Source organism: Cynara cardunculus, assembly GCF_001531365.2.
Source record: "Cynara cardunculus var. scolymus isolate 2C chromosome LG 5, CcrdV1, whole genome shotgun sequence".
NCBI classification, from domain to species: Eukaryota; Viridiplantae; Streptophyta; class Magnoliopsida; order Asterales; family Asteraceae; genus Cynara; species Cynara cardunculus.
The window spans coordinates 10,698,570-10,714,045 of NC_037532.1; the positions used below are offsets into that span (position 1 = coordinate 10,698,570).

The window sequence follows — 15,476 nt, forward strand, 5'->3', positions numbered from 1 at the left end:
CTTTGTCTCTCTCTCTCTCTCTCTCTATATATATATATATACATATATATTACTAGAAGGGTACTCGTGCATTACAACGAGATATATCTCAATTTTAATGTTCCGTTTTATTCTGTCCCCCTATCAATGTTATAGTATGGTTTTATGTGGTTTTGAAAAAAACGATAATGTTTTTATTTTTGAATAAAATATAAATTTAAAGATATATTTAAAAATTTTAAAAACATATCGATATTAATATCAAATTAACTATTTAAAAAATCTTGTTTTGTTGTGTAATTTCTTTAATTCAACTTTTGTTATTATAATTTAATTTAGGTTTAATAAGAAAGTAATTTATTTTTGATTTAATAATATAATTTTTATAACGATAATAATTAAGTATTTTGTTAGAAGATAATGATTATCCTAATTATATTTTAGATTTTTTATATTTAAAATGAGATGTTTATCCTATATTTGATTATGTTTATCCACAGTTAGTTAAACGAATTAAGATATAAAGCTTTAATAAGTTGTACTTACGCATAATCTACTTGTAATCTTGAGTTTTAAGTAATATGCATTAATAAACAGTACTTTACGCATAAAAAGTGGGTTTTAAGAGTTTTTGTTAAATGCTTTATAATATAGTATAGATACTCCTGATTATGAAACTAAGGATACTAATATATATTGGCAACATTTCGAGTAAAAATCTCTTCCATGTAGCTTGGCAAGGAAATTATAAATAAACTTGAGATCATGCGAGACCAACTGTTTTCGTGAGACCATTTTTTACACTTGAAGCTCCACAGTAAAACATTGTAAAAGTAATATTCATAGTGTTTTTGCTGTAAAGGTTCAAAGTTTTCTTGCATTCAAATTGTTTTGCCGTGGAGTTTTAAGTATAAAAATATGGTCTCACGGGTCTCAATAAAACATGTTGTCTCACGTAAACCCAACCCTATATATACTTATACCAAAGCAAAATACATATATTTAAGATGTACTATATAACATACAACAAATAAAAGTTCTAAAAATATATCATATTTCCACTCGATTACCTTTCAATAATTAACAATGTTAGAGCATTTTTAACATATTATATGTAAGGTTTTTTTTAAATAGACTAAAAGTCAAAATCTGCAAAAGAAATTACATTTAACTTTAACAGATTATCTTTTCTAGTGTTTCAAAATCCATTTTATTATTAAAATATTACTAGAATAGTACTCGTGCAATGCAACGAGATAAATCTTCATCTTAATGTTTAGTTTTTATTCTGTCTCTATAGATACAATACGATTTTATGTAATTTGAGAAAGTGACAATATTTTTATTTTTGAATGAAATATAAATTTGAGGATGACATAAAAATCTGAAAAAATAAATCGATATTAGTATAAAATTAACTTTTTAATAGTTCTCGTTTTTTTTGGTGTAGCTTCTTTAATTAATTTTTTATAAGTATTTTTGATTTAATAATATAATTTTTTTATTAAAATAATAATTAAACATTTTGTTAGAACTCAATTATTATCTTAATTATATTTTAGATTTTTATATTTAAAATGAATGTTTATCCTGTATTTGATTATGTTTATCTGCAGTTAATTACATAAATTTAAGAAATAAAGCTTTAATAAGTTGTATTTACACAAAATTACATGTAATTTTGAATTTTATGTAATATGCATCAATAAACAGTACTTCATGCATAAAAAACTGTTTTTAAGAGTTTTTATCAAATATTTTATAATATAGTATAGATATAAATACAGTTCTATCGGCATATTACAGTTTTAAAAAGAATTTTGTATAAAAAAGTAATAATTCAATAACGAATTAAGTATTTGATAGTTTTTTGAAATAATATAAAAAATCTATTAAAATTTATAAAAGATTTTATAAAATAAAAACTCTGTAAAAACGTATCAATTCTTAGCATTGTACGATGGTGTTACCAAATAATATCCAGTTCTTATCCCAATGGCCACCACCAAAAGCCAAAAGCCACGAGAGAGAAAGGGACTGCGACAGGGACTCATCTGTTCTTCCGCATAAACTCCTTTTTATTCTTATTCTTGTTCTCCCCACCTATAAATACTTCACTTCCATCTTCATTATAAACCCCAAACCCTGGTTCGTTATCAGTAGGGTTTTGAGCTCCATCATCACTCATTGCAACCCATTTTCTTCGATCACCATTATTATTATTATATATCTATACCTGTAGACAGAGAGGCCTACATGGATGCTTATGCGTTGCATCTAGCTATGGCGGCACTAGCCGGAGCCTCATTCGTCGCCGTTTCCGCCTTCTACATGCACCGGAAAACCCTAAATCAATTACTGGAGTTTGCAAAGACTGTTGAGAAGGAGAGAGAAGACGACAGTGGGACCTACGATGATGACTCGTCTCTGCATTACAGGAAGTATGGTGGTACTGAGAAGCAGCATCAGAGGCGGAACCAGGGAGGACGGGGAAAAGGAGGAGATGATGGATATTATCGTCGGTCTTCGACTTCCTTGCCTGACGTCACGGCGATTTCTGGTGGCGTAGGTGCTTGTGATGCGGATGTTATTCCGCCCGGGTTGCCTACACTCTGTACGCTTTCGGAAGGTAGGAAAATCTGGGAACTTTTACTTGGAATATCATCATTAAAGGATGAACTTTGGCTTAATAGGATTGTATACTTGTGTTGTAGTTGTTGCAGTCGTTTGCCACTTAGGAGTTCTTTTTGATGTGCTGATTATCTGAACTAGTTTTAATATTTTTGCTAAACAAATTCTGCGTCTAATCATTTTGGGGCATGGGTAATCAGTTTCTTATCGGCCGTAGTAGGATCGATCATCATTGTTTTGCCCATTTACTTTTACTCCCATTTCACTAATCTTTTTATAGCAATGTCTTTTTCGTCATTGTTTCTCTTAGTTCCTTAACTAATAAGAATCTGCCAAACACTCAAATAACTTTTATCTGACTAGAAACAACATAAACACATCAAAGACTATCTCCTGAAGCCCATTTTATTAAATTTGATTATGATTCTCATCAATCAATATCCCATAATCACTTTTAAAAGCCCTGCTAATTCTCTGAGCATAATTGCATGGTCGTATGTGATCATGTATGTAGATTTTCCTGCATGTTATCGACGTTAGAATGATTACATATGTTCAGCAAATGGTATAACTTGTATATTTTGTTTAATAGTCTTAAACATGGAATCAGGATTGTCAAAGCTATTAGGCTGGAATAGCTCAGTGGGCTATTATCAAGTGCCTATTGGTATTTCCTTTTTGTGATGGTGGTATTGGACCTTTGGCCATCAAAGGCAATGGGTCTGAATCATCCACCATGGATAGTCGAATAGGATATCTGATGATGTAGCTAAAGGTCTCACCTACTGGTATATAGATTACTGGATAGTGCCGTTTCGTTTATAGTCATTGTTTAATACATAGTACTTCTTTTATCATCTTTAGTAACACGTCATCTAATTCTCAGTAAATGTGCTATAGCAAATATATATGGTGTTCACATTCGTTTGAATCTGTATTGCACCCAATACAAGAAAATTGCATGGCTTTATACCCAGCAAAAGAGAACATTTCTGCATCCATATTCCTACATGTATATCTAGTTTGGCAGCCATTATTCATAGTGCCTTGTCATATCTGTAGTTATGTAGCGAGTTTCATATTGATTTCATCATCGCACTTGACTGGAGAACTTAGTATAAGGGAAAAGGGTTGGAATGGGCAGTGCTTTCTGTTTGCTAGATCCCATTGTTTTTCTTTCAACCATGTTTTTATTAAAACTTGACACTATAATAATAATAGCCTGGTTATGTGTTTTAAGGCACTTAAGATTCTCATTGACATGCATGTAGCTGACCGGTTAGAGTCAAGTGATCGGAGAAGGGTACGAGGAGAATGAGGAATAACCCATAAGCAGAAAAAACTTGGATGGTAGTTGTACAAAAGCACTTGATAAATTAAATACCTGGGCCAGGGCATGTCTCCTCAGCAGAGAGTTGATATATGCAATTTAAATGTATGAATCAATCTAAGATAGATATGAGAAACATGTATGTTTACTGTTTTGTATTCCTCTTCTTCTTTCATACATACAAATAAAGGAGACTGTGGTTATAATTTGCTGCGAGTCTTGTAGAATATGATGAAAGACTTACTTTAACTGAATATTGTTTCTCTTGTTATTAAAGCATTCAAAACGTTGAAAGGTGCTTTATTTGCCGTTAGGCCTGTTACATTGTTTTTTATTGAGTGTTTCAAATATACTTGGTTCTTTGGGTATAGTGTTAAGTTCTCTAAGGTTCTACGATTGTTGTAGAGAAATCTGCTGCTGGGTCAACAAAGAGAACAGGGCTTCCACTTAGACCGACTTCTCCAAAGTCTCCAATTGCAAGTGCAAGTGCTCTCGAAAGTGGGGAAGGATCTGAAGAAGATGCTGATATTACTGACAATACTAAACTAGATACAACATACCTTCACACCAATGGAAATGCTGTAAGCTTTTGGTGCACTATTAGATCTTTGTGTTTGTTTACGAGTGACATTGGATCTTGTTTTGGTTGACTAACAAGCATTTCATATAAAATCTGTTTGACATCTTCTGAATATGGCCAGGAGTGCACAAGCCTAAATTTACCAGAACATGTTAATCCAAATGGAGAGCAATTGCCTATAGCTTCATCTGGCATGATTCGCTCACATAGCATATCTGGAGACCTGCATGGTGTTCAACCTGATCCAGTAGCTGCTGATATTCTTAGAAAAGAACCAGAGCATGAAACCTTTGTACGACTGAGAATCACCCCATCTGGTAGTCATGTCTCTTTTGCATTACATATATATAACCCACACACATATGTTTCCTGTGTATTTGGCAGCAAAATCATTTACCTCTGGGGTAATTGATTATCTTTTATCTTGAGGGAAGAAGGTAAGGTTAGATTAAGAGACATAAGGTGAGAGAAGTATGGCCTGCTGTTGAGGGTCCTGTAGCTGAATATTCTTCACTTCAATTTGGACTGTCAAAACTCTGAACTATAGAACCATGTATCAAGTAAGTGCGGATCACCAAGGATGGTGCTGTAACGATTGATACTATGGCTAAGGCATGGCGGACGGAGTTACCTATGAGAATACGTTTGATACTTGGATTGTGTTATATGTGTGTTGATTGATGCTAATGATAGATTGAACAAACTTTGGATGTGTTTGAATGGTGTACATCCTTTCTAGTCCCGTGCAGTAAATATTTCTGTTGGTCAATTATTTGATTAGTTAACAACTACAGGCTAGTAAAATATTAGATAAAAGGCTTGGGCCTTTGGGGATTCTCCTCAGATGTTTGTGGTTCGGGTCTTGCAAAGCCACTGTGGATTTTCCTGGCTGTCTCCAGGGCCCCTGGGATTAGTCGAGGTGCGCACAAGCTGGCATGGACACCCACAATTAACAAAAAGAAAAGATGCTGTAGATAGAAGTTAGAACACAATGTTGTATGGACTTGGAATTGAAAAAAAATAAATGTTTGGCAGTTACCTTCTTATGAATTTTTGAACTTTGCTAGCTTACCTTTGTTGTGTACGGTGTACCAGATGAGTTCAAACTGTGTTATCAGAAAACTAATAGGTTAACTTTTTGCTGTTGAGATCATGTGAGGTCAACAATGCAAAGCCTTCATACACGTTCCAAACTTCTTTAGAAGCTTAAAGAATTATATGAAGTCTTAATTTTGTCTATGTGCTCCAAGAAGTTTGGCTTTCCATTTATCTTCATTCTTTCCGACTGTGCTTATTTCAGAGACACCGTCTTCTGATGAAGCTGAGGTCTACAGAGCCTTACAAGTTTGTCTTGAAATGCGAAGGAGCTATGTGTTTAGAGAAAGTATTGCTCCATGGGAGAAGGAAGTTATAACTGATCCTAGTACTCCGAAGCGGAATCCAAATCCTTTTCAGTATTTCCCTGAGAGAAAATCCAATGTGAGTTTGCAGCTCATTTTTTCCGGGACAAGTTTGTGCTTGCTGTTAATCCATGTCGAGTTGGTGATGTTTATTTTCTCGACTTGATATTTAATTGCTTGCAGCATTATTTTCAAATGGAAGACGGAGTGGTTCATGTTTATGCAGATAAAGATTGTAAGATGCCATGATTCTTGGTGGTGATGCTTTTGTCTGTAGTGTGAGTTAAGATGGTTCTGGTTATTGGTTTTGAGTTTATTTCTTCCTTTCAGCAAAAGAGAAGCTTTTTCCAGTTGCTGATGCAACTACATTTTTCACTGACCTGCATCACATCCTTAAGATAATAGCTGCTGGGAATGCACGAACAGTATGTCATCATCGACTTGGTCTCCTGGAACAGGTAGATACACTTGTGTTAAGTTTCTTTATCTACTAAATTTTACCAAGTTTTTGGTTTTGTAAGTTCAATTGATTTGTAACATGCTATGCTTATGCATGGGAAATCGATCAAGAAATTCAACCTTCATTTGATGCTAAATGCGGACAAAGAATTCCTAGCTCAGAAAAGTGCACCACATCGCGACTTCTATAATGTCCGTAAGGTCGACACTCATGTTCATCACTCTGCATGTATGAATCAGAAGCATCTGTTGAGGTTCATAAAGTCCAAATTAAGAAAGGAACCAGATGAGGTAATTTGTTGGACTGTTTTTTCTCTTCTGATTATGTAAAATGTGTATTTCTGTTCTGATTCATCTACACTAGGTGGAGGCCCAGATGATACTATCAAACATTAAACATTTTCTTTGACTTGTGTATCATGTTTAGCATATTAGAACATTTAGAGTCCCTTAGCAAGCTTTGTCTGCAATAATCAAAATTTTATTATCATGTATATTGAAATAATTTTGGGGCTAGAGTGTGTAGGTAATTTTTGCTGTTTATTGATTTTTCTTTCTTCTGTTTATTTCTTCAGGTTGTAATCTTTCGTGATGGTACATATCTGACCTTAAAAGAGGTTTTTGAGAGCCTGGATTTAACTGGGTAACTTAATTATCGATTGCAACTGGTTGCTGCATAGTTTTTTTTTCCTTCTGTTTGTAGCAATTTTAAGTGTTCTTTGAAATCTTTTGCTTTAGTGGCAACTAGCTGATCAGAATTCTTCATGCAGGTATGACCTCAATGTTGATCTATTAGATGTGCATGCAGACAAGAGCACTTTTCATCGTTTTGACAAATTCAATCTGAAATACAATCCATGTGGTCAGAGTAGGCTTAGGGAGATTTTCTTGAAGCAGGATAATCTGATTCAGGGTAAGGTTCACTTATTTAAACTTGAATGTGTGCAAGGAGCTAGTGCTGCTCTCTTGAAAAAGAAATCTTATGCTCTATAAGCCAATTGGTTTTTGGCAAACTCTTGTATATTTTACATCTTAGTACTGGTTGATTGTTAGATGGTTTGTATGTAGTTTGCTTTTACCACCATCTTGGTTCACTTGAGTTGTATGCCTTGTGGATTTCCTTGTATTAACTATTAACTCATGCTTACTATTTTTCAGGCCGTTTCCTTGCTGAGCTGACAAAACAAGTGTTTGCAGATCTTGATGCAAGTAAATATCAAGTGAGTTTTGACATCCTCTTTGGGATAAATGTTTTGAAGTATTTAAAAACCTCATCTTCCCCACTCCAATCTCTGTCTGCATGATACTGTAATCATGCTCTGACTCCATGTTATTTTGTTCTTTTTCTGTTTTATCCCATTATTTATAGAAGGATGCATACTAGGGTGTCATTGCAATACACATTCGTTCTTTGCCTAGCATGCTAACATTATTGACAAAGTTAGTGTTTTATGCACATCTTTTTACACTACTACAAATGTAATTAGTTGTACATGATTCTATCATTTTCATAATCATAGGGAAAATTATTTGATTAAGCATTTTAAGCTGGTTATATCTTTGAGCTTGGTTTGAGATATGTATCTGCAATTGTTTGAATGGATGCATGATTAGCATGGTAAATACTTGAACATGAAGCCATCTTTTGAAGTGTGTTACGACACTATGATCTTTTATAAGATTCTTCATTGTGCTGTCCTTATTATTAGCATTATTGTTATTCATGCTGCTGATATGGTTCACATTTTAAGATCTGACATGTATTGATCTGTATCATGCCATACCCATTCATCTTAGTCTCATCATTTCTGAGTTGCCTGACCTTGATGGATGATTCATGTCTGATACTTAAAGCTTTTGCCTTGATAGATGGCTGAATACAGAATATCTATATATGGGAGAAAACAAAGCGAGTGGGACAATTTGGCGAGTTGGATCGTGAATAATGAATTGTACAGTGAGAACGTTGTCTGGTTGATTCAGGTACTGTATTTAACCTGTCCCATTACCTATAATATATACATAATGATTATTTTTCTTACAAATGATTTACTTGTTTATCTGTTCTAGGTCTTAAGAACTCAGAAGGTTGCTACAATTTTATTATAAAATATTGAGGCTGGCTTTTGTCAAATTCTTCTTTTTACAACAAATAGTTAGAGGTCTGAACTGTAGTGAAAAAGATAATTTTGCTGTGGCTAAGTAGGAGCTCTTAAGAGATATTGGTCAATATAGGTTCACACAAAATTGATTAATGTTTTAACCCAAGTGGTATAAATAAGCAGGCACTATGGCTTTTAGGATTTTCATCTAAACCACTAGTCTTTCCCTTTATCTTCTATATAGTAAAACCTCCTACTATCCCAAATATGCCCCCTTTTCTGTGCATTAGCAAAAAAATGAGTGGCCTTTCTCCCAAATGGAATAGACCACTTACTATCTGTGTAGGTTGGATCAAAGACTTGTTGCTGCTGTAAACATTCCATTGCCCTCAGTTTTCTTCTATAATCCTAATTAAAGGTTCTTCTAACATTATTTATTTTCCTTGGTTTTTCTGATTCTTTATATTGTTTATACGATGTGAGTATCAACTATCCATGCCAACTCTTCATACGCCCCTTTCTCCAAATACATGTAACGTTATATGATAAGCACAAAGTAAGGACAGGCCCATCTGGCCGGCTAGAAATACGGGCTTGGACAACCATTATTGAGAAAATGGACGGGCCCAGGTTTGTTCGTTAAAATTAATGGGCGGACATAGGCAATGTAGAAATAAATATGGACAGGCCTGCCCGGCCAGTTTATGTTTTATAATTAGTATTTTTTTACCATTAATTAAAATTATACTAGTATATTTTAAAATTAAATTATTGAAGTTATAGGATGTGAGTTGGGACTTTTTGGTTTCCCTTGAGAACCCAAAAGGCTCTACATTATCTTTGTTAGCATCCTTATGTCAAAAGTCCTAATCGATCAACAATGGATAGAGTCAGTAGTTGCTTAAAGTTTTAATTGCAACGGTCTTCTTCCTTTACCTTTTGGTTCCACATTTGTTAATTAAGAGTTACACCTTTTAGGCCCTTTAGCCGTGGGCAAGCCCGGCCCGTTTAGAGGGCGGGAAATGGCAAGTTATCAAGCCCAAAAAAAAGGACTTGGGTTTACAATATTAGGCCCGTTGGACAAAAAAACAAGTTAGGCCTGGTCCAGGCCGGCAAATGATCACCTCTATGCTAAATCTAAAACAAAATATCCCTCAGGTTTTTAAAGCATAGAAATCAAAAGTTCACATATGAGATTTAATAACTTATGGTGAATGAATCATGCAGCAAGCTATGACCTGTGCCATGTATAACTGATGGACATCTTAGGTTTTTACATTTGACATCTATTATTGTTAACCAACTGTTTTCGATTCTTCATTGAAAGCATGAAATCTATATTCGTTATGGAACACTACTTTTGTGCCAACTAACATTCTTTGTGAAGACTATGAACATTGAAAGCATAAATATCAATGCTCACTTCTGAACCTCCTGTCCTTTTCAGCTGCCCCGGCTTTATAATGTATACAAGGAAATGGGTATTGTCACATCATTTCAGACGATGCTGGACAATATCTTCCTTCCTCTCTTTGAGGTTACCGTGGACCCAGAATCACATCCTCAGTTGCATATTTTCTTGAAACAGGTATGACTCAAATAAGACATCTTTCTGTTTGTCATGTATGCTCTTGGTGTATTTCCATGTTTTGGAGTAGACTAAAGCAATGCTTAAATTGATAGTTGGTATGTGTGAAGATCATTGCAAACTGTTGGCAGGGTTGCCTATTACTATGCTTGTTGTGAGATCGGTACACCAAATGAATGGTCAAATGGGAGGGGGACCAGTTTTGCTGGATATCAGAAAGGGGAGAGGGCGCTTATCTGCTTTCACTGGAATTATTAGTTATTGATATTTGTCATGTTGTTTACGAGGAAGTTAGCGGCTTTATTTTAGTGGTCAAGCAAGTGAGATATGTGGATCAGTGATTTACCATATGAAGTTATGAACTACCTCCAGGTCAGTATTGTTGGGCACCAACAATCGACAAGGGACTTGCATGTCTCTTTCTCTTTCTCTCACTGGAGAACCAATGATGGCAGATTCCTGGAGTTAATTTGTAGGCTTAGGTTGTCACCTATGGTGATCTTTTGAGGCGTATGATACTAAGAGTGGCTGGTGCAGCTCTAACTCTCCAATTTGTAGTCTTCTGGATGAGGCACATGTGCAAGATTCTTTGTTTTGTGTTCTTCATAGTATTGGTTGTTAGGTTGATGAGCACATGGGAAACAACGCTCATATTATAACTTTTGATGAGTTGTTTCAGCCAGAAAACAGTGTAGTTTCTTAATGTGGTCTTTATGGGGCCGGGTAGGTGGATAAAAAAGTTAAGCCCAAATGACTTTAATTTGTTTTATTTCTCACAAAAAAATCTATGTAATGTTGAATGTCTTAACAGTCTAGTAATTGCAGGTGGTAGGATTGGATTTGGTGGATGACGAGAGCAAACCTGAAAGGCGTCCTACCAAGCACATGCCAACACCTGCACAATGGACCAATATATTCAATCCTGCCTTCTCATACTATGTGTACTATTGTTATGCAAATCTCTATACCCTAAATAAGGTATGTTCACAAGCAGTGTTATATAAAAAGCATGCTAGAGGGCATCAAACCATCTCTCTCTCTCTCTGCCTTCAACTGGCTTCTCGAATTTGGGAAGAAAAGAAAGGAAAGGAAAGAGAGAGAAAAGAATGGGAAGGATAAGAAATAAAGTTTGTATTTGTGTTCTTGAAAGGAAAGGGAAGGAGAAGGGAAACAATTTTTCATGTTCCTGAATAAGAGAGAGGAAAGGGAAGATGTCATTTTTACAAACGTACCCTTTGTATTTGTTCTCCTCACATCATTGTATGAGGATATTTTTGTCATAGAAGATCATAAAAGATGGCTGACTCCTTTAAGATTTTCTCTCTCCCTTTCTTCCCACATTTGGGAGTTTTTGGGGGAAATGTTAATGATATTTTCCCTTTTATTTCTTTCCCTCGTAAAGAGTTTAGAGAACACATGTTTTTCCACTCCTTCGCATCCCTTCCCTTTCCTTTCCCTTAAAAAAAGGTTTCAAGAACAGTGTTAAGGAGCAGAAATGCTTATTACTAACTGATAAAGGGAGAAGGGAAAGGGAAAGGTTTGAAAAGCCTCATAGGAGGACAACTCTTGTTTTGCCAAGAATTTTTATAATTATGCATACGAATGTTAATCCTTGTCAATGAATGCTATGAGGTCTGAGCGTGTTAATGGTATGTCTCAGCTCCGTGAATCTAAAGGAATGACAACCATCAGATTCCGTCCTCATTGTGGAGAGGTATGTATTTCAGACCCCTTCCCATTTTGTTTGATTGTAGGCTGTAAAAACTAAACTTACGAGTTGCATTTCTTGCTACTGATCAGGCTGGTGATATCGACCACCTAGCTGCCTCATTTCTTACAACTCATAACATTGCCCATGGCATCAATCTCAGAAAATCTCCTGTGCTTCAATATCTATACTACCTTGCTCAGGTATCAGCCTTTTCCTGATTGGTGTGTATTGATTTGATGACCTCCTTTAACTAAAAGTACACATGCTGATGGTGTATATTATTTGATGGTCAGATTGGTCTTGCAATGTCTCCTTTAAGCAACAACTCCTTATTTTTGGATTACCATCGGAACCCTTTTCCAATGTTTTTTCTTCGAGGCCTTAATGTTTCCCTATCTACTGATGATCCATTACAAATCCACCTGACAAAGGAACCTTTGGTGGAAGAATACAGTATTGCTGCTTCTGTAAGCATTCTCACCCAACTTCCATATGCAATATGTATGTGTGTGTATGATGTTATTTGGCCTCAAAGCATGTTACATTCTTTTTACAGGTATGGAAGTTGAGTGCATGTGATCTTTGTGAGATCGCCCGTAATTCTGTGTACCAATCAGGTTTCTCGCATGTTTTGAAGGTAAAAGATTAGTAAAGTTTAATGAAAGGGAAAATGATCTTGTATCTTCATATCGAGTATCTTCTGATAGTAAACACTCTTTTATATGGTATATCATATATGGATATGTATAGTAAAAAATACTACCTCTACTCCATAAAATCATAATGTTCAAGTAAATTTTTTGTACCTTATCTAAATACAGTCATTGGGATGAAATACAGAAATATTATGAAACCAAAATCAAGACCATCAATTTGTTTGTAATGATGATATTCAAATACTCCCTCTGTCCCAAAATAAATATCCTCAATGAAAAAGGTACAAAGTTTTAGGAATGTGTAATTATTACACCTATTTAATTAACCAAAGGACAATTTTACCCTTACTTATATTGATAGAAATTTTCTCCATCTCATAACTAAGGGTATAACAGGAAACTAGACAGTTATTTTTGGAAGTGGACACTTATTTTTGGACAAACTAAAATAGTAATGTAGACACTTATTTTGGGATGGAGGGAGCGAGTAATTTGCATGCCATATGACTTATTTCCATTTTCCAGTCTCACTGGATTGGGCATGAGTACTTCAAGAGAGGACCGCATGGAAATGATATTCACAAGACAAATGTACCGCATATCCGACTTGAATTCCGAGAAGTGGTTTGTACTTCAGTTATCTTATTGTTTGTTATTATTAATGTCATCTGTGGTCTTAAGAACACATTTGATTGGAGTCATTTTTGTTGATGCAGATCTGGAGAGAGGAGATGCAACAAGTTTATCTGGGGAAGGCCAATTTTCCTGAATATATTGAAACCTAGTTTTATACATGCACTCTTGCCACCATAATCACCTGGAGGTATGCTAAATCTTATTTTCCCATTAAGTTCTTTCGGTTACATTGGATTGCAAAGATATTTTCCATAATTTCTATCTTGTTTACAAGAGGGTAGACACCATCCTCTGGAACGCCTCCGATGCACCGGTCCAGAGGATCCCCACTGCACCTGTCCCACGACCGTCATGGGAGAGGTAAATCACTGCGAATTAGCAGTAAGTGCTGGTGCCTGGGTTTGAACCCTGGGGCTCCTTTGGTACATGAACTGGAGTGGACGGGCGAGAGTGAAAGAATTATGAAAGGTTTTTGGTTCTTAAATTTGGCATTGGTAGTTTAGGGAGCTTGACTGCAAGACCCACCCGTCGAGCAGGGACGAAAGTCGGCCTTGTGAGGATCCCACCAGAGCGCCTTCTACTTCTAATATGTCACGAACTAGACCAGAATCATTCTCTTGTGATCAGTTTAGTAGGCGTTTTCTTTTATGGTTCATATTCCACATCGTTACCCTTGGCCATGAACCTCCTTTGGATTTTTCATTTACTATCTTGTCCGGTCTCCATTATTCTGTCATACGCTAACGCTCAAATCTGTTGAATTAGCCGAATGGTTACAATTTCCACAGGCTTTTGAGAGGTCTGGGACTCTCCCAAAATGGTTTCCCGCTCAATTGAGTTGACAAAAACAGAATACCACCTCACCTCCTTCATCCTACTTATTTATACTACCTCTGCCTCTGGAACCTTCTAGAATGATCCTCTAGAATGAGATTATTCAGGAATACACATTGAATGCTGAGATTATGCATTTGATTCTTTATACGATTAGATCTTATGTCAACAAAGAAAACCCCATTCGTCTAATTTTGACTTGGTATGGCTAACCCAATAACGAAAGTTTCGTAAGGGGACTGGAGCAGGCTACCATGAGACAAAAGATCACTTTATTTATACAGCTGATATTAGTGGTATAACATTCTTTTTCGGCCTATTTTTGTGGGACAAAAAGAAATGCATTGCCTGTCTTCTCCCAGTCTAATGTCGAGCCAAATGCGAGATGATAAATTTTTGTTTTGTTTTATCCTGTCTTGTTTCACCTTATCAATGCCCATTCTGCATGCATGATATTGTCTGTAGAAGGAAAATTATTTTTCCGGTGCAATAATTGACAAATAAGAGCGGTAATGTTACAGTAACTTGTACCTCATGCAATGTAGGTTGTATCTTTCCACGGATTTGTCAATTCCTGCAATGAAAAAGTCCCGGCCCCATAAATCTTGGCTGTAAAACGTTTATCTATGGTTTCAAAAGGCAAGGCTTAAGTTTTTAATCTTCGATTTCAAACGGCAGAGATTAAGGTTTTAATCAAACCGAAATGTTAACATCACTTTCCGTCTTTAATCCAGTTGCAGATGTTAGCTGTTTGCAGTTTCCGTTGGCGGCGTGTTGCTGACATCTTGATGCGCTAAAAGTCAAGGGCTAAGTCGGGTCAACTCGAGAGTTGACTAAATGCGTTAGAGGTAGAACTCTGTTCATGAAAAAGTCAATAAACGTTTTATTATATATAAGAGGTTGGGTTTACCAATTTAGGATTGATTTGGTCTATCTAAAATATATAGCAGTCTAATAACAACAATAGAAATGGTGCTGGATCTAGGGTTTTAGCAACTTTTACACACCATAAGATGAACAGCCTGGTACACCCACAAATAATTGTTGTTTTGGTTGCTTAAGTTTTGACCTGTTTCTGAAATAATGTGGACATATGCAATGGCATATATTGTAATCTGTAGCGCTCTCTTCGTCGAATCGTAAATCTACGGTTTTCTACAGTTTTTGTATGCTCTATGGTTGCATTGTTTCCTTTGCCAAATACTTGTCGTAGTTGAGGACCGAGTTCTCGTTTGGTTTGATAGAATGCTTTTGAATGGCCTTGAATTCCGTTCTTTATAAAAATCAAATAGATGATTGAATCGAATCGGTTCCATCAATTGGATATTCATTGGATTGGACCAAGATACATCCAATATTTTGATACGAGTTTCAACCAATTAATCAAACTTTTGAACCAAATATTCATATATTTTGTTAATTGATTAGAAAACACGAACTATTAATATCAACTAAAAAATAATATCATTAATGGTGGTCGAATGATAACCAGATGACAATTGGATTGAATTGGTTCGGTTTTATTGAATTCTAGATTGTTGTCTGAGAACCGATCGATCCAATTTGGATG

At 35.5% G+C, this 15,476-nt stretch overlaps 1 protein-coding gene across 2 annotated transcripts; it reads left to right on the forward strand.

Annotated features, from left to right (window-relative positions):
• Nucleotides 1–2,034: 2,034 nt before the first annotated feature.
• LOC112512631 (AMP deaminase-like) lies at nucleotides 2,035–15,072 on the forward strand. 2 transcript variants are annotated; one of them, XM_025118693.1, is made up of 21 exons: nucleotides 2,035–2,608; nucleotides 4,346–4,521; nucleotides 4,645–4,837; nucleotides 5,821–5,999; nucleotides 6,104–6,155; nucleotides 6,251–6,378; nucleotides 6,491–6,670; nucleotides 6,955–7,022; nucleotides 7,150–7,292; nucleotides 7,538–7,599; nucleotides 8,249–8,362; nucleotides 9,929–10,069; nucleotides 10,895–11,047; nucleotides 11,730–11,783; nucleotides 11,870–11,980; nucleotides 12,074–12,247; nucleotides 12,337–12,417; nucleotides 12,962–13,060; nucleotides 13,153–13,259; nucleotides 14,452–14,545; nucleotides 14,641–15,072. In XM_025118693.1, the coding sequence occupies exons 1-19, from the start codon at nucleotides 2,236–2,238 to the stop codon at nucleotides 13,219–13,221; spliced, it is 2,550 nt and encodes an 849-aa protein (XP_024974461.1). In that variant the 5' UTR covers nucleotides 2,035–2,235; the 3' UTR covers nucleotides 13,222–13,259; nucleotides 14,452–14,545; nucleotides 14,641–15,072. The 2 variants fall into 2 exon arrangements, with proteins under 2 accessions (XP_024974461.1, XP_024974460.1); XM_025118692.1 differs by having other exon boundaries at nucleotides 2,036–2,608; nucleotides 4,642–4,837.
• Nucleotides 15,073–15,476: the final 404 nt, after the last annotated feature.

Excerpts from the sequence above, each read along its gene's own strand:
- LOC112512631 (XM_025118692.1), top strand. The coding sequence starts at position 2,236 with ATGGATGCTTATGCGTTGCATCTAGCTATGGCGGCACTAGCCGGAGCC. Across the intron at positions 2,609-4,345 it reads ACTCTGTACGCTTTCGGAAG|AGAAATCTGCTGCTGGGTCA; the intron begins GTAGGAAAATCT and ends CGATTGTTGTAG. Across the intron at positions 6,379-6,490 it reads GACTTGGTCTCCTGGAACAG|AAATTCAACCTTCATTTGAT; the intron begins GTAGATACACTT and ends AAATCGATCAAG.